General features: G+C 42.8%; 1 protein-coding gene across 1 annotated transcript in view; it reads right to left on the minus strand.

Moving 5' to 3' along the window:
- Positions 1 to 19,042, minus strand: part of ENOX1 (ecto-NOX disulfide-thiol exchanger 1) — a 239,815-nt gene that overhangs the window by 44,884 nt on the left and 175,889 nt on the right. The window contains exons 11-12 of the mRNA XM_069467218.1: positions 10,434 to 10,541; positions 5,986 to 6,042 (exon numbers count right to left, since the gene is read on the minus strand). Coding sequence (XP_069323319.1) covers positions 5,986 to 6,042; positions 10,434 to 10,541 — 165 coding nt within the window. The remainder of the gene's footprint in view (positions 1 to 5,985; positions 6,043 to 10,433; positions 10,542 to 19,042) is intronic.

Here is a 19,042-nt window from a genome sequence, read left to right on the forward strand (position 1 = left end):
TGGTGAAGCAGCGGGAAGATGGCAGCTGTGTGGGAGCCGGGGGTGTAGAGGGCGGGTGGGGGAGAGGTAGGAAGGAAGCATCAGCAGCAGAGAAGCAATAATGAATGTTACAGGAGCTGAAACTGCAGGGAAAGACTGAGATCTGGGTGTGAGCATTCAATAAGTGAGCAGGTAATATATTACAGGGTAAAGGAAATATTCGTCCATGAAAAGTCTTTAGGCATCTACAGACATGGGTCCAACTCTCCCTAAAAGAAAGACAAAGTGGCTACTGATTTTCCAGTTGAGCTTTTTGGAGGTCTTAAAGCTCTCTGTGTAGCACTCACTGTGCCCCACTCCCACCAGATTCTCCCTCCACCCCCGGGGAACCGGTCCTTCCATTAAAGGTCTTGTCTCTAGAGCGTTGCTGGAAACATGCAAGTAAGTGACCTCATGCCCATCTTTCCCACAGTGATGCTGACCTGGAGAGAGTGAGGCCGGGTGGAAGGAAACGGGACTAGCAAATTTGGGTGACAGCAGGGCACAGGACAGGGAGTCGGCTGCATGTGGGGCAGAAACCACATCTTCATTACCCACCAGTGGATCTTCAGAACCTAGCACAGTGTCGGGCACACAGAAGGCTGGAGTAATAATAATGTCTAACACATACTGATCACGTCCGCGCTGCAAAGCAAGGCTCACAGTAACCTCACGAGGTAGGTGTGAGTATCACCTTCACTCCAGAGGTGGAAAAATGGAGGTGCAGGGGTTCAGTGTGTGGCTCAGAGCCACCCGCAGAGTAAGGATTGAAATCAGGCTCTGATTTTGACACCTGCACTCTGCTGCCTCCCTCGGTGAACGCAGGTGGGTGTACTGAGTAGAACAGGGACGCCAGGCTGTTCGGGGACACAAATGCGGGGTTCTGCGCAGGCCGAGAGCAGCAGGAGAGGATGAGAAGAACGTGCGGAGGGCGATGGAAGAGCCGCGGACAGCTTTGCTCCCGCACTGCAGTGTCTGCTAGGCTCTGTCCTTGCGGGATGGGGCTCGTTTTCCTTTTGACAGAGCCATGGGCTGGGGTGGGGGAGTGTGAAGCCTTACACCGTCCCTTCCTGTCGTGTCTCCTCCTTGCCAGTTTAAGATTGGGGGCCCCAAGACCAGGCAGCAAGTCGCTATGGGAAGAAAGGACACAGCCTGGGTTGTTTTTCCCTTTTGAGGATATAGCCCCATTCTTCTGTAGAGGTTTTCTTTTTCTCTCCCGCCCAGTGGGGTCCACTGGTACGTATTCTTATCTCTCAGGCCTCCCTGTCTGAAGGGGCAGAGCCACCCTCAAACCGGGCGGAGGACGCGTGCTCATGGAGGCCCCCCACATACATCATTAAAATCCATGGCTAACGATAGCCTTCTGCCGCGGCCTGCTAAACTTGAAGAATGTTCTTCGCACATATCTCTTTCATACGCTCCTAACATCTTTACTGTGACAGATTTAAAGGCAGCTCTGAGGATTTACTCTCTCACAGAGGTGACGTGAAAAACTGAAGAGTCTTTTTTCTTTTGTGTTTTTGTTTTATTGTTGGGTGGGAAGGGTGTTCTATTTGACATCAGTAACCTTCAGTTATCACCAATTAAACCTCTGTACAGATCGCAAATGATTTCTTTAACCCCCGTGTGGGAGCGTGAATTGTGCAAATAGAGGAATGTGAGGTAGCAATTTGCCTACAACAGAAACAAGGACGGGAGGAGAGAAAATTCATGGAAGCCTTTTAGACCAAATTGTTCTATACACTGTAGTATTAGTTCATGGCTTTATCATTAAAGCGCTGCCACTTTGCTTCATCCCTCCTTCGTGTTCTTACATTGCTCCCTTCCCCTCTCCCTCCACTCTCTTACCACACACACACACAAGGATCGCAGGTGGTGATACTGCTGGGAAGGGGGTCATCAAAAAGGATGTAAGATGAGGACAGATTATCATTGTTTTTTTTTTTTTTTTTAAGATGCTGACATCTGTTATACGTAATTACCAGGGGCCAGCTAGTTATTCAGCAGTCCTAGGGATGAGAAGACAGCTCAGAAATAGAGATGTCTCTGAGACAGAAAATGTACATCTTTGCTTTCTAGGAAAGGAAATTGGGTCTGGAATAACTGAAATCTTCTAAAAAACTGGGATAAAGGCTAGTTTTAGACTTGGGTACACTTAAGTGGTTGGACTGTCCGTGTCCTTAATATATCCAGTTCCAAATACAAAGAAAAACCTTTTTAAAATCAGCCAGTGTGAGCCTGGCAAGTTTTCTTGGAGAACAAGGCCTTTGCAATTGACTTCAGCTCCTGGCTCTAATAGTTTTAAATTAGCTTTCAGAAAACTTTTCTCACAGGCATGACCTCACAGAAGATCTTGTGATAAGGGGGCAAGGGTTGGGCTTTTTAAAGGCGTATCTGTTTTGAGATCTCAAGAATGCTAGACAAGGCGTTGGTCAGATGCTGTTGGTGCTCAGAAATGATAGAAATAGTAACAGACCATTAGTTAGATGACTCTTGAGACTAAGGCAAAGGCGTAAATTGCAAGACCCTACATATCTTTTAGTAGACCCCTTCAGGCCAAGTAATCGATACCATAAGAGTGCAATGGCTGCACTGACATTCTGAATGACAAACAATTCAGACATCATGACACAGCTATTAATATACAGGATCCTCCAGAAACAAATACGAGAAATGTGACCAAGATTTATGGACATGTTAATTACAGCATTATTTATAATAATAAAAATGAAAAGTTAAATGCCTAACACAAAGGCATGTGGTTTAATTATTTCATATTTACATTATACAGCCATTAAGAATCATGTCTTTGAGGAACATTTGGTGACAAGAAAAATACTTATGATATAATGAAAAAATCAAAAAGTTATAAAACTGAAGACAATATGATAGTACTTATTTATTCATTTATTTATGGGTTTTTCCTCTGGTTATACACATGCACATGACTGAATAAAACTACAATAAAATGTTAACGGTGGTTATCTCTGAGTAATGAGATACTAAAAGTTATTTTTCCTTACCTTTACCTCTGTATTCTTTTCTGTAATTTGCAAGCTTCAAATATACTCTTTCAAAACTTTCAATGTAATAAGATATACTAGTTTTAAAAAAAAATTGTCAACTCTCACGAGAACACCCAGGTAAGCTGGCACCAGTCCATCGTATAATTATTATTAACAAATGATAATGCATAAAATTCTTGCTTCCAGATGTGAATAATTATAATGAAAAATAATCTATACGTCTCAGCTAATAGCCTCTGGACCAGAGGCTTAAAACCTCATGGTCTGCATTAAAATTCATCCTGCCAAAGTCCTGCCTGCTGTAATAAATTCCATGGATGCGTAAAGAGGGAATTCATACTTGTTGGGTATGTGCTCTCAGCCAGGTGTTTGTGTGCATGGATCCACTTACCACACTACAAGTGTGGAAGGTCAAGTTCAGAAAGGTCACATAACTTGCTTGGGTCACATGGCTATTCATGATCAAAATGGACTCAAACCCTTGGTCTGGTTTGAAAGACTTGTCTCTTTTGACCACCACAGGGCGAATGGAGACTTCAGATGAGATGGAGATTTCATTTCAGACATTTAAAAACAGTTTCACAAAATATTTTGCTACAGCTCCTAATGCAGGGTCAAATAATTGATTTTTGTTTATTTCTTTCATGTAACCCTAGTGGAGGTACTAGGGAAACTGCCAGAAGGAGACAAAGTTCAGACAGAAAAGAGAAGGACAAGTGAATAATTCACCGACCGGGAAACCCCTGACAAAATAGGCAGTGATTGTAACAATCGGCCCAGCCCTCTGCCTGGCCAGGGAGGGCCCCCAGCGGGCTGGACTGGCAAGGACTGTCGGGCTCTGCCACTTCACAAATGTCTTCCCACCCTGGTCAAGGAGCTGCTTCTCTCTCCTACTTGGCCAGAACCCCGTCTCCCAACAGTCCTTTCTCTGAGTTGATTACAAAGCCTACGTGATGCACTCTAGACAGGTATCTTAAAAAGTTACAAACTTTCCTTTAGAAGGACAAATACCCTTAGAGATTATCTCCCTTTACTTTTTTCACTGGATAATAAATGACTTTTAACATTTCTCAAAAAAGGGCCTATGGGCTAGATGCAGTGTTAGACCTACATGTATCATCTAATTTAATCCACTCAGCAGATGAGTTTATAATCATGACACCATAACAACATTTCACTCAGATAGGACCTCACAATTACAAACTGCTTCCACATCCATTATCTCATTTGCTTCTCACAATAAGCCTTAAGAAAGGAAAGGTAGGAAATATCATCCCCATTTTACAGTCCAGGACATCGGGGCACACTGCCACTTTGTCTAGCTTATTGGATTAGACAGCAGCTTCCTTGAAAGCACAGAGAGACTGGCCGTGTGTGGAGTGGACATGATGTCCTGGTTGAGAATGTGGCAGCAACGTGTCCCTGGAAGGCAGAGTCCTGAAGAAGGGTTTTAGGGAAAGGCTGGTCATGCGGTATTGGAATGGGAAGACAAATTCTCTTTATGTCACAGTATCGCCTAGGAGAGTTCTGCACGAATGGCTTCATCCCCCCGCTTTCTCCTTTCTCAATCCTATCCATTCTTCAAAGTGAAACCCAAGTCCCACAGATCCAGGAAGCCTTTCTTGATTATCCAGCACAAAGAAACCATAAAATAACACCTTAGCTCATTACAGTATTATGATAAGTTTCTAATGTAGGCTTTGTCATTCTTTTTACGCATGAGGAAAATGAGGCTCAGAGAGGTTAAGTAACTTGTTAAGATGACACAGCTACTAAGCAGCAAAGTCTGGATTTCAAACTACATCCCATCACGGCTGCCTCCCTTTCACGTACACTCATCACATCCCGTACAGCATCACGTGTTTCTTGCTTCCTCAACTCAGTCATAAGTTCCTTGAGGGCAGATGGCAACTAATATTTCTTGTAACCCCCATGGCTACCCCGCTAGAACTTCACGGTGCACCATGAACACAGTAGGTCCTCAATAAGCACGATATGTTAAACATCTACAGGGTAGACACAGTAATGATTAAGAGGGATTTTTTTGGTACTCTGAATATTAGGCTGTCTGTTGTATATAATTAAAACAAGAGTGAACATGAAATATATAATTTCTCCTAGCTCTCGTGTAATCAGGCATTCATTACCATGTCTAATTCTGTGTTATGTGAAAAGAACCGCTTGGTAAGCATTTTCAGTGATGAGAATAATCAAATACATACAGATATCAGAGAGATTACAAAAAAGATAAAAACAAAACCATTAAACATATGGAGACACAATCATCTACACGGTATAATATTCCATCTGAGACTAAAGAACTTTCAAGGCAAAAAGAATACTTGTCTACTTTCTGACAACTGGATGTTCAAGGAACACCATGAGAAGAAGTCATGGTGCCAACTGGGCTCTTGTACCATCATACGTGATGCTCTACCAAGGAGATGGATGCACGATGCCTCTATTCTGGGCCGGAAACAGAAGAGAGGTCTACTTTCAAGAGCTATTCTGAGAGGAGGGGGTTGCTCTAGAGACCCTTTCAGCATGTTAGACATTTAATTACACCTTCATTGGCAGCAAACTTAATAAACAAACAAGCAATATACCACCTATTACTCCGTCGGGTCTCGCTCCATTTGCCTCCCCCAACACATCATTAATTTATAGCTTTGGGAATAGAAAGGGTTCAAACAAACTCATTGAGATTAGAATTTTTGATGGTGGGGATTAGCTCAAATACTTCTAAACTGACATTTGAAAAACTGAGCTAACAATAGCAGTGCCTGTCAACCACATTTTACTGCCAAACTGTATATAATAATCATAAGCTACTGAGAGGCAGGGCTTCTTATTTCCTGTATGCGGTAAATTAACATGCCACATCCCCATGTGTTAGCCAACATCAAGCAAAAAGAGCAAATACCAGGTTTGTGGTACCTACATTTGCATCCTCGTGGCTGTGCCCATTGGTCTCGACCAATTCCTTGGTACCTTTTAACTGCAAATTTTAAGGAAAAACAAAACAAAACAAAAAAAAATGAATAAGCAAGCGTATCTGTTAAGTATATCATCTTGTTGACTGATTTATCTGAGGTTGCATTTTATAAAACTTCCAATGAGGTAAAACAGATGGAGCACATATTTCTAATGAGCCTTATTGAAACTAGTTTGAGACCAATATTTTATGAAGCTTGATGGCTGGCAAAAAATAAATGGGTCTTGGTCATTATTTTTTAAATAATAAGATTAGAAAGCAGTTCCATAGGCATAAAATGTATAAAATTGGTTCTTAAGAATAATAAATGATTTCATTTCCTAGTTGGATTGCTATTAATTTAAACCCTGCAGTGTTTGCAAGTTGCCATCAGCTAAATGATGTTATACTAACGATTATTTGTGAATGATGCATTTTCAGCTATTTTTAACATGCTGCAGTGCTACTATACATGGCCTCCTTGAGAACATATTTGAATGACTGATTTCTCTGGAGGCCTAAAAGGAGAAGATGGTTGCTTCTTGGTAGAGGAAGAGTTGGGAAGACATCTCCTTAGCCACTGAGCATTAGAAGAAAAGTTATTTCTCAAATAAAATTTTTAACAGTGCACATTTAAAGTTCTCCTCTCTCTCAGAGGGCTTAGGAGTAATCAGTTATCAGGAGATTTCAGGAAACCTTTAATTGGCACTTTATCCTATCCTGACTCAAAACAGACATTTGGAGGCAGAGAGCAAAGGAAAAGGGTGCGCTAGACTCGCAGCTGTTTGCCAGTATTTCTTCCTGACTTATTATGCTCAGGGAGCAGTCGCTTCTCTGTCATCTTTTTTTTTATACCCAATATAAAGTATTCATGGTGGGAAATAAATAGGTGAAATTTGGAAGAAAATAAATGCACATATACCACCAATGTATTTGATTCAGAACACTGGTTCTTTCTGGCTATTTGTGCATATTAAAATGAAAGCTTCTTTAGTTTTTTTAAGCCAATCTTAAACTCTCAGCAAGCCATACCCTCTCCATGCCAAGAGAGGGGTTCTGCCAAAGAGCTGTGACATGAAGAAACTGAGGACGGGCAGCTGGTGATGGACCAGAGGCTCGCTGGCCTATTTCCACATCATTCCCACTTAAGGAAAAAAATCTGCCCACAGTTCTTCAGGGCTACGTCACTGATGGTTCTACACACAACAAATGCAAGGGGGCGTGGGCAGGTCATGCCACATATGAGAGGGAAAAGGTGAGCCTCTGTGATCCAAATACCGTTTGTTACCACAGGGCACAAAACGACTTCAAAAAACCCATCTTTTCGTAGCTTAAGGCTTCTTGTGTAGGTGTCCCTCATCTTCCTCTTCATCGAATGCTCCGCCCTCCCTACCTCAGGTCCTGTAGCTTGTGCCCCTGTGTGTTAGGGTCAGGCTGGCTCGGGAGAAGGCCTTATTCTTTTTCAGCAGTTCCACCTTCACGTGTTTCCCAGCAGCAATGTGCCAGTTGCTCTCCTCCCCCCTTTTAACACAGTGACTGCCACACTAGAAAAACACTTTTTTTTTTTTTTTTTTATCCCTTGGGGCCACTGTGTTTTATTACAAAAATAGAATAAAAACTTCAAGAACAAAACAGTCCTTTCCAATTTAATGAGGAATTTGTTATTTTTTATTGTTTTCTGTGCGTGAGTTATATGCAACTTGCAAAACTAGTTCTTGCAGCTCCCAAGGTGAAGAGACGTAGGAGTTACATATGCTTCACGAGGCCCTGGGCTCAAAACTAGCGTGAGTTAAATACAACTCACATGGCAGGTAATGTGTTAAATAAATTCCATTCTTCCTACCCCAGGCTGTCCTCTAACTCCGCCCTCACGTTTTATGCCATCCATTTACTCTCATCCCACTTCCTGTCCACGGGCACTGCTCAGGCCACCGCTCTCTGCGGCCAGCACTAGCGGGCAGCCCCTCCCGCCTGCAGCCCCCTCTCCTCGCAGCTGCAGCTCTAGGTGGGCTTCCGCCTTGCCCTCCCTGGCCTGCTCCTTGTCCTTCTCTCCTCCAGCTGCCGCTCTCCCCCAGGCAGGGCTGATGGGGCTCGGGCTTGTGAACAAGCTCCAGATTTGGGCAGCTACCATCACTGTAAAGGCGATGAAAGGAAGGACTCAGTGGGGCCTGTAGAGACCTAGAGAAGCCGCGTCTTAGCCAACAGGAAGGCAGGAGAGCTTAGGGAATGGTCCTGCCTCCCCGGGAGGGGAGCTGAGGGAGCGAAGTGGCCTTCCCTGGAGGCAGCGGAGCCTAATGGTGGGAAGGGTCTGTCCTCAAGACCTTTCCTTGCCTGTCAGGATTCCCAGCAAGAGGCAGTCGCTTTGAATGGCAAAATTCCAAGTCTTCAGAGAAGGGTATATCTTTCCCTGTGTGTGTGGCCATTTGTTTAGGCCATACCTATGCAGGCAATTGCAACAGTGTTTACACGTGTAGTTACTCTACACAAATCCAAAGAACGCTTCCTGAGGCAATGCTCAAGGAGGGGAGAGGTGTGGTTTTCAGTGTAAGTGTGTGGGTGGGTGGCTGCAGGGTGATGGAGTGAACGTGTACATTGCATGGTCCCCTTTGCAAGAACTGCCAGGGGCAGCAGGTGCGGGGCTCTCGGGCAAACAGCTTGGTAATGGCAATAGCACCCAAGGACATTTGGCTGCTGTGTACCACTGGTCCCCTTAGACCTAGATATTCTTGGTGCCTTGCTTGGAAAAAGCCATCCCACTGCAATTAGTACTGCAGATTTTAAAATGCTTCCTTCTCAGTCTTATTTTCTAGGTCTCTAATGATTTTAGTTGTTTTGAACCCTCTTCACATTCTCCTTTTATTTTTTTTTAAGTAATGGAGACTAAAGTATAATGTTTTGCCAATGCCTGTGTGTGTGCTTTGCTCTTTAAAAATGCAGGCCATAACAAGAATGTATCAATACTTTCTGCAAAATTCGGAATTTATCTTTATGACGGGGGTTTGGACTCCAAATCAAAGTAAAGGATTTGAGTCATTTAGAGAAAAGAGAAATTCACCCCTCCCAACTCCAGTTAAAACTATCTAAAGGAAAAAATCAGGGGCCAGGAGCGAGAGCAGAAAACGACAAAAGCTCAGAGCTATGTCAGTTTGATCGGGAGCAAATATGAACCAACTCAGCTCCACTTTGCTGGGACTCTTTTAATAACCTAAATGTGGGAAAGGCAGTGATTTCAGGTGTCCTAGATAGTAGGTCATTGTGAGTTTAGTCAACTAGATTTTTCAGTTCAATCTAACATCTGAAATCATACAGATATAGCCTCAGTAGAAGTTACTGAATCTACATAAATCATGTAAAGATAATTATTAGTTTAATAAAGCATTTTTCTCCAAAGCCAGAAAAGTTTACAAACTATTTAACATCTTCACTTTTCCCTCAAAATCAATTCTACTTTTAGGGGAAAATAAAAAGATATTTTCTTGATTCCCAAGCCATTACAAAAAATAGGAATCACTTATAAAGAGACTTAGTCACAGCTGACGGGTCACATTCTCCCTACTTCATATTTTCTAAAATGTGACCTTTGAAATTATTTATACCGTATAAATAACCTTCTCCTACACTGCTATGTGTGAGTGAAAAATCTAAAACAACCTACACTTGATTACCCACAGAGGGTTGGGGTTACTGTATGTCATTTTTTTTCTTTCTAATGACCATTCACCACATTGTTGGCAGCAGAGTGAAGGCCAGAACTAGGAAGGCATTTCAAAGGCCCTCCTGGCTCCTCCCATGTAGATAGCAGGCTCAGATTGCACTGTGTCACCTGTGGAGTGATCGACCTTGCCCTGCTGAAAGACAATACTTTGCAATCCACTTATCAATGTCAGGCCACACTTTCATATCAAAGAAAGCTGGAATGAAATGATCAGATTTACAAACTTCATAGAAAAGGTCTGTTGCTCGCCATGGTTGGGTAAGTGCTCTGATGCACAGGGAAGATATTTTTTTAAAGCTGCCATGAATCAGGCCCTGCTCACATGTCTGCAGGAGTACTACGGGTTATGCTACGCTCACTTTCCTCACTGCTAGACTTAAAAGGAAACCAGCTGCTTATTTTGAAATACATCTGCATTGCCAATGTTTTAAAACTTTATCAAAATTCATTTATCTTCTAGAAGAGACTTTCACACACACTGGCAGGCTCGGGCAGTCTAAATAGGTACAGGAGTGAGGACAGTGATGCTGGAAATGAGATTATAAATTTCACGTAGCAAAGCTGCTAGGAGGTTTGACACGGTTCAGGCTAATTGTACGGCAGATCACCTTCAGTAACGTTTGTGTGGGTGACACACGAGGGAGGTGTGCACCGGGGTGTCTGAATTGATTCATAATTCAGAGCAGTTTAATGCACTTACTTGTTCCTGGAGGACTTTTAGTAATGCTTGTGTGTGGGACTGCTCTTCCTTGGCTTGTTCCAGTTCTGACTTTTTGTTGTTTAACTCCTCCTGGATGGTTAGCAATTGCTGTGAAATTAAAGGAGAGTTGGCATAAGCAGGATTGAAGGCGAGGTGATTTGAAAATATCCAAAATATCCATGCAACATTATGAGGAGAGGATTTTTACATGTCTTAAAGCTTGATCCAGACTTCAGTTGACTTTGTGTTTTCCCCAGTTAGTGTAAGGGGCACTGTAGTCTTTGACACACTACTGGGTCGTTTGTGATACCCATGCACAGAGCATGTTTCAGTATTTGCGAAGGCACCATTATATTCCTTTGAACAAATGCATATTTGTAAAATTATGCAGAATAGTGTTAATAAACAATATATTGATAGATGAAGAAATTAAATGATAAAAAATATAATTAGTCAACTTGTCCAATGTCACTTCATTTTACATATTATAGTAGGGCTAGCTTTCCGGTAGCTCTGTAAAGCTGCTTCACCAAGGGGCTGGGACCACAAAAGATCCTTTTACTTTCCCTGTTATGACGGTGATGTTTTATTAGATCAGCAGGACTGAAGTCCAAACTGCAATCAATATATCAGCCAAGAAAACTGCTGATATAAGCTGTCAAAACACTAAGCTATGGCCCACGCTGCTATTTTTAAGCAGGGCCACTGAAGGGATCTTTGTAAGCCTTGAGCTTTCCTTGCCCTATCAGCTGTAACTCATGTGAAGGCTTACCCTGTCTGCCAAAAGCACAGTGCTGCCCAGCACTAATTTTTCGGGCCATGGTTATATGTTAATATATACACAGGCTGGAGAATACATTCAAGAGCTTCAAAACAGACCCTGGAAACAGCTCTGTCTATTCCAAGCTTCTTGACAACAAAGGACTAGTTTGAAAAGACAGACATGCATTTCTCCCGCTACCACACGTGACAAATGCCGCACGGATGCTGTGGAAATGTTAGTGTATTCCTGCTACGAAGGGATCTGTCTTCAGCGTCCAGGCTGCTTCTTCAGGCCCTGACGAGCTGGCTGCAGAGCGGCCTGGCCAGTTCCTAACTACCAAAGCCTGAAGAAACACTGGCACTGGGTTTCCCATGCTCAAACTTACCAACTGGAAAGATTAAATTAAATCTCCAAAACTACTGGTTTTGGGGGACTTGGGAGGCTAGGAAGCATGCAGAAAAACACACTGTGCCTTCCCCTGGGCTTGTGCGTGCTGCGCCCCATTCTGGTACTGGGTGTAAATTTTTTGGTCCCGTACCATAAACAGTGATTTCTCTGTAATTTTCTAAAAGCTCAGTGCCTCCGAGTTCACCACCTGCGCATACCACAGTTACCTGTGAGGTGATGCACACGTTCCACACTGGCTCCTTGAGCAGCCTCTGTGATTCAATTGCACATCACTGATTACAGTACAGAAAACAGGGGGCCCGTATTGCATTCGGGCACAGTGACAAGTACCTAAACTGTGTCCAAACGGTGGGGAATGACCCTGTGCCTTCATTCTCATTCATGACGTGCCCTGAACAGTTTCCAGGGGATCTGGTGCTCTGAATTGGGTGATGCCAAGTAAAGTTTTACTTCATTAGATAATTTCAAATCCAATCTTTAAACCTCCTTTTAAAATGAGCCAAATGAAGGATAGGAAATTGTCTTCAAAGAAAGGTAGCTTATGTTTGTTCACCACAGCGCTGAGGTAGCAAAATTTAGAAATAGCGGACATCCCACAGAAGGGGAGTGGACATTAATAACGGTGTCTCTGTATAAGGGGACACTATGCAGACATTAATAATGAAGTTGTACAAATGCCTCTGGACACAGAGGAAGCTCATGATACACTGCTCAGCAAAAACAAAGTTCAGGTTATAAACAGGTTTCATTTAATTTTGCAAAATATTCACAGAAAAGGATTTAGATACTGTCTCTGGGTGGATGGGCTTATGGACCTTTCTGTTAGTTTTGCTTCTCAATTTTCTGACATATTTCTGATATATCTGTAAGAAGCACACACTGCTTTAGTAATGAGAAAAAAATCAAATGAACTTGAGGTTGGGGGAAGGACAAAGAAAGGACTACTACTTGGACAAAACCCTCTGCTGTTATTACCAATACTCTGAATAAATAAGAGGGAGAAGTCCATTGGAGTCTTCTATCTCATCTACACATTTACAACTCTTCCTTCTGTTAAAACACACATGCACACACACACACACACACGCCCCTCCCTTGTCCCCACCCCATTTAAGACTCATCCTATCTCATCCTTCCTTGCAATCACACTTTTTAAATGAACATCTTCTCTCCTGTCACTACTCCCTTTCTTCTCAAGTGTAGGCAATCATTTTAATGGATTAGTGTCTATATTTTTATTTGAATATATTTTTTCATATATATATATAGTTGTTTTGTATACATTTTTATGTAAGTGATATTATTATATTTTAATAAGTATTATGTTTTTAAGATCCATGCTTCTGATGGCTGCATAATACTCCACGGGGTACGTTCTCCCAGTTTTACCTAATTCATTCTCCCAGTGAGGCCAGTCAGACTGTTCCAATTCTTCCCACTCTGTACAAGCCTGCAGCGGAACGTGCTAGTGCATGCTGCCTCATGGGCCTGTGGAAGAATTTCCTGGAATACGTGTCCAGTGGTGGAACTCTTTTGGGTCAAGGACCTAATTTGGCAAAGCTGCTCTGCAGGACAGCTGCACCTGTCTAGCTACCCACCAGTGGCCCGTATCTACACTGAAAGCATTATTCAGCTTTACACTTTTTGCCGGTCAAATAGAATATAAAGATTCTTCATCTTTAAAAATTTTTGTACTTCTCTGATTCCCTGTTTTAAGCATCTCATCATCTGCTTGCTAGCTATGGGAGTTTATTTACACTTCTTAAAAGAATAGTCAAGAACAGTGGTTCTTAATTCTGGTTGTCCATTAATATTACCTGGGGAGCTTTTTAAAAAAAAATACTGATTTCTGGGCCCCACAGAAGACTAACTAACCCAGAATATTGAGAGGAGGGACCCAGGCATGGATAATTTTTTTTTAAACTTTCACAGGTAATTCTAATGTATAACTGCGGATGAAAAACATGCTTGTTTTAATCTTCAGTCTACCACAACGCGATTTCCATCTCTAGTACTCTACTCAAACTGTTCCCACCACAGTCCCCAGCGCTTTTCTAATTGCCGACTAGTATTCCAGGTTCTCTTTTTCTCACCCCTTACTCTCTCCAGGTGACGCTCCTCATGCCCACGGCTTCCACTGCCTGTCTCATGCGCTGATGTTTTTCAAAGCTGACTTTATAGCTCTGCCGCTCTATTACTACCCCCTAGGCCCTTAACTTGCTATTAGCACCCCTTCCCCCCAAAACACACACAGTTAAACGTCTTCCTCTGGTGTCCAGAGTTAAAACTCTGAAGTCAGCCCTGGCCCTTGCGTCACCCTCACGACCTCTTTGCCTATTCCTCTACCTCCATGCCCTCCTTGCTGGCATAGTCAAGGCTACCATCTCCTCTCCTCTGCATTCTGCCTGTTCCCCCTGCAATTTCCCCCCTGCCCTTCTCAGAGAGTTGGCCACCCAAGGATTAAAGTGCTCCCATTGTTAAAAATACCCACCCCCATAGAAAAAATCCAAACCACTGAACTTCTCATCCTTTCCCAGACACGCCAGGTCCTTTCATGACTTATGACAAGCTTACCGTTGAGAATTCTGCCTGCCTGATTCCTACTCATTCTAAGCCCCACCTCAAATGTTGCTTTCGGCCCAACACTGACCCATATGATGCCTTTGTGAAATTGAAAGGCCCATCCTCCAGGTAGACACAACTCACCAGAGTGCATGGTTGGGCAGTGGAGTGGGGGTTTGATTTCATTCCCAATTAACCCTTTGGCCCAGTGCCCTTGTCCAGGGCAGAACTGACACCATTACATGCAGTAGGCTTGGGTTCTTTCTCAATAAAGATGTTCTCTAATCATTCAAGCAAAGTTAGTTCATCTACCGTCTATGCTCCCAAAGCACTTACTATGATATATCACATTTCATAATCTATCTCCTCAACTAGACTGCATCCCCCAATAATAGGGTCAATGATTATTTCTAACACATACTAGGTGCTAGATGAATGAATGTTTGCTCCTGTTTCACCACTTCTCTTTGTTTTGTTTTTTAAGAGATAGAGTCTTGCTCCATCACCCAGGCTAGAGTGCAATGGTGCAATCACAGCTCACTTGTAGCCTCGAACTCCTGGGTTTAAATGATCCACTTGCCTCAGCCCTCTGAGTAGCTAGGAATACAGGCATGTACCAACATACCTGGCTAAGTTTTCTATTTTTTGCCTAGGCTAGTCTTGAACTCCTGTCCTCAAGAGATCCTCCCTTCTTGGCTTTTCCAAGTGCTGGGATTATTTATGGGTGTGAGCCACCTCACCCAGCCCAGCGTGTATGCCCACTTCTTTTTTTTTTTTGAGACAGAGTCTCACTCTGTTGCCCAGGCTAGAGTGAGTGCCGTGGCGTCAGCCTAGCTCACAGCAACCTCAAACTCCTGAGCTCAAGGGATCCTCCTGTCTCAGCCTCCCGAGTAGCTGGGACTACAGGCATGTGCCACCATGCCCGGTTAATTTTTTCTATATATATTTTTAGCTGTCTATATAATTTCTTTCTATTTTTAGTAGAGATGGGGTCTCGCTCTTGCTCAGGCTGGTCTCGAACTCCTGAGCTCAAACGATCCGCCCACCTCGGCCTCCCAGAGTGTGTATGCCCACTTCTATGGGATTAAACCATGACCTAACAAAAAACCACCAAAAAAATTCACAAAACCAAACCAAACCAAAAGAAACAAACAACAACAACAAACAAACAAAAATCCCCCAAGAAAACAAAAAGAAACCTGAGGCTCTATTGCTGGGTAATTTATTGTTCTAGACATATATAAAACTTTCTGAGGTAAATAGCAGTTCCATTTAAGCATTTTAATTCATTACTTCACAGTTTCAGATATCCTTAATCTGAAAAGGAATGTTTCTTAAAAGGCTAAGGAAATCCAAGCAAGGGATTTATAATTACGTAATTTATTCCTCATGTCCCACCAAAAAAAGAACAAAACCATCACCAGCAGAAAAATAAGATCAACACCCCTAGGCTGTTTTCTGCAGTCTACAAAATTAATGCTTTCTTTTGTTTATAAGATATAAACTTGTAATCTAATATTTATGTATTCAAAACAGTGGTGATTCAAAACTGTCATTCTTCATTTGACTAGATGCCCTATAAAAACTGAGATAGTTCACAACTAGATAATTTAAGTCAGCCTTTCTGTTTCTTTTCACTTGAAATTTATGAGACTCTATAATATTCTTTCTAGTTTGAATTTTTAAGTACCAAAGTGCCTCAATTACAGAAGTTCACAAGCAGCTAGAACTTAATCAGAAGCGTCTCTTGGTTGGATTGGCTGACTGCAGCATAATTTTAATGTAACATTTGAGAGTGTGGCATTAAACAGATGCACTATTACATTCTTTGGTGGTTACAATTGAGTGTGTTCCAATTAGACAATTATCCATATGCCAATCAAGTGGAAACACTCCGGCGGACAATAAGCAGGTAAATAAATGCTGTACCTGACACATCTTCATATTTCCGGGCCACTGACTTAATAGGATCATTTGTAATGCTCTTTGGGATGTAGACTTCGGTGTGTAATGGGTCTTTCTTTCTGACAAATTCAAAGAGCATTACAAATGTTATTTGGAGCCCCAGAATAAGTGAGGTCACATTTCCATTTTTACAGATGAGAGGATCGGAGGCACACAGAGGTTAAGTCATGTATCCAAGGTCACGCTGTCTGGGAGAGACCTACTGCTTGCACAGTTCAATTTTCCTGCCTCAATCTGCGGTTTCTACCCTGGCAACCACATTGCACTGTCAATTTGAGATTGAAATCAGAACATGCCAAACTTAAAATCCTCCTAGCAACGACTTCTACCTAGGCATTCATCATTTCCACTTATGAGCTAGGCTGTTGAAGACATACTTTTGTGTATACTTCTGTGAGCAGTGTGGTGAATCCAACTTTCCTTTTAAAGCTGTAACCCCTTCCTTGTTTTTTTTTTTTTTTTTTTCCTTAATTTTTATGATTTTTCTACCAAGGTAAAGTTTTTATATAGTTAACAGATTATATAAGATTTGTTTTTATGGCCAGGAGTGGTGGCTCATGCCAGTAATCCTAGCACTTTGGGAGGCCAAGGTGGGAGGATCACTTGAGGCCAGGAGTTTAAGACCAGCCTGAGCAACATAGTGAGACCCCATCCCTATGAAAAATCAAAAAATTAGCCAAGCGTGGTAGTGTGTGCCTATAGTCCCAGCTACTTGGGAGGCTGAGGCAGGAGTATTGCTTGAGCCCAGGAGTGTGAGGTTGCAGTGAGCTATAGTGATGCAACTATACTCTAGCCCAGGCAACAGAGTGAGAGCCAGTCTCAAAAAAAAAAAAAAAAAAAATTAGATTTGCACAGACAACAGTGCAAATACCCTATATGAAATACACCAGCAACATCTCATTATAAACTCACACTCACAGAATTGTCATAACTTAGGAATTTGGGGCAGGATGGTAAGGGGGGCTAAGGGATGAAGGTGGTGATGGCTGGCACAAAACATAGAGGACCCCTAAATACAACACCCATTTTGTGTCCTCTGTGATGGTGGAGTAAGTATCCTTTCTAAATCTTGGTTGGTGGTGAGTCAGGTGAACTCCTGACACCAGGTAGATATACCGATAGTGACTGACACCAACATATTCTCTCTGTCTCTCACACACACAAACATACACACACATATTCTCTCTCTTTTCCTCTTCCCTTTGTTTCAGGATTTCCCCAGTGCTTGGCTCTATGCTCAGGTCTAAAACAATCTGATAATATTCAATCATTCATGCCTTTGCTCACCACCGAGCTCCCCCTGCATGCACAGTGCCGGGCTGGGTATTGTGAAGGATACAGAGGAAACAACATTAAGTACTCTGTCCTTAAGATGCTGGGTCACAAGGATGCTAATATGTACATGATAATTCACTAGGGCAGAACAAAATACTCTAATAATGGCTACAACCAGTGTAGTTTCCATAGGAATCCAGAAGGCTTTGGAGAACCAATTTAGGCATCAGGAGAATGGGCTCAGGAGGTCCATCCTGAATCACAACTTGTTCCACTTCCTGAAAATGAGCCACTGAATATTTCTGATAAAAGCCTGGAAATATTTGAACTCATCGAGTATTATCAATTTAAATTCAATTTGGTTTTGCTCTTTTGATTCAGTTTTAATAAATGTTATTCCACCTCCATAACTTTGCTATAAATCAGATGTCCTACTCAGTGGGATATGCCTTTAAGGCCAGAGGAATTCCATCTAAGGAAATGAGACCCAGGGATGTCCAAAGGGAATTCTCACCAAAGGCCATGCTGGGTGTGACTGTGTCTAGGTGGACCCATTCCAGCAGTCCTTTTAACATCTGGTCCATGTGGCAATACCCATGACAGCATCCAGACTCATCCTGTCTGTGTGCCCTGATTCCAGCCCGATTTCTCCCAGTATTTCAGCCTGTAATCTGAACCCCCACCTGTAGCCAGCTCTGCCAGATCCCTGTCCCGCTATAAGTCCTGAGGTGCGAGCACACACCCCTTAACTCCTTTCCCCTGGTGGGATCCTGTTGGCCACACACACAGCTCACTGCCTCTCCATGTCTCCCAGGACCCTCCAGACCCACCGCCCCCTCCATCCCCTCCAGCCTGTTTCGGTTCTCACTGCCTTCAGAACTCTTTAGGGATGTCAGCCTTAGGTCCTGCCGATGAAGTCTACCTGTGCCTGCTTACAACTAACACTGTGAACCCTGAGCCAATCCCTGATTGTTAAAGAAAGTTTGAGATGTAAAACATCTAATGCACTTCATCACAACCTAAGAGCAAGGCTTTGCCTAAAGTCAAACGCATCCGACAGTATTTCTGACCAAGGAGAGAAACCTGTCTCAGGGGAAGGGCAATAATTTACCACCTGCTACCTACACGTTCACTTTTCTCCTTGGGAAGAAAAAGATGGAATTGAACTAGTTTGAACTTTCTTGTCACACAGAATGGTAGGACTACTCAATATCTATCCTAGTTTTAAATGTCATCTGCTTCCACCGGGGGATGAAACTGCACTTCAGTTGATGCCCAGGTACGAGGGTAACCAGGCCTGTGGTCCAGTGTCAGTCCCGGGGCCTCCCTCTCTGCCTCAGGCACGGTGACCCCTGGGGGGAGAAACATTTCTTCGAGAGAACTCTACCATTCAGATGACTGATAACAGGTATGCCGGATCACAGAAATGAAATTGTGTTCAGAGCCTAATATCCTATTACACCAGGCTATACATATTTAATTCCTTGGGTCTTTCCTCATAAATCAATTCCTCCAGGCCCTTAATCTCGTCAATATCTTTTCTGATATTGAATTTTAAATGCCACTCTCATTGCTAGGCAGAAAGGCAATTTCTTGTTCATGATGGGATCAGGCTTCATTTACAGCTGAGAGACGC

This window comes from Eulemur rufifrons, chromosome 4, assembly GCF_041146395.1.
Source record: "Eulemur rufifrons isolate Redbay chromosome 4, OSU_ERuf_1, whole genome shotgun sequence".
Classification (NCBI taxonomy): domain Eukaryota; kingdom Metazoa; phylum Chordata; class Mammalia; order Primates; family Lemuridae; genus Eulemur; species Eulemur rufifrons.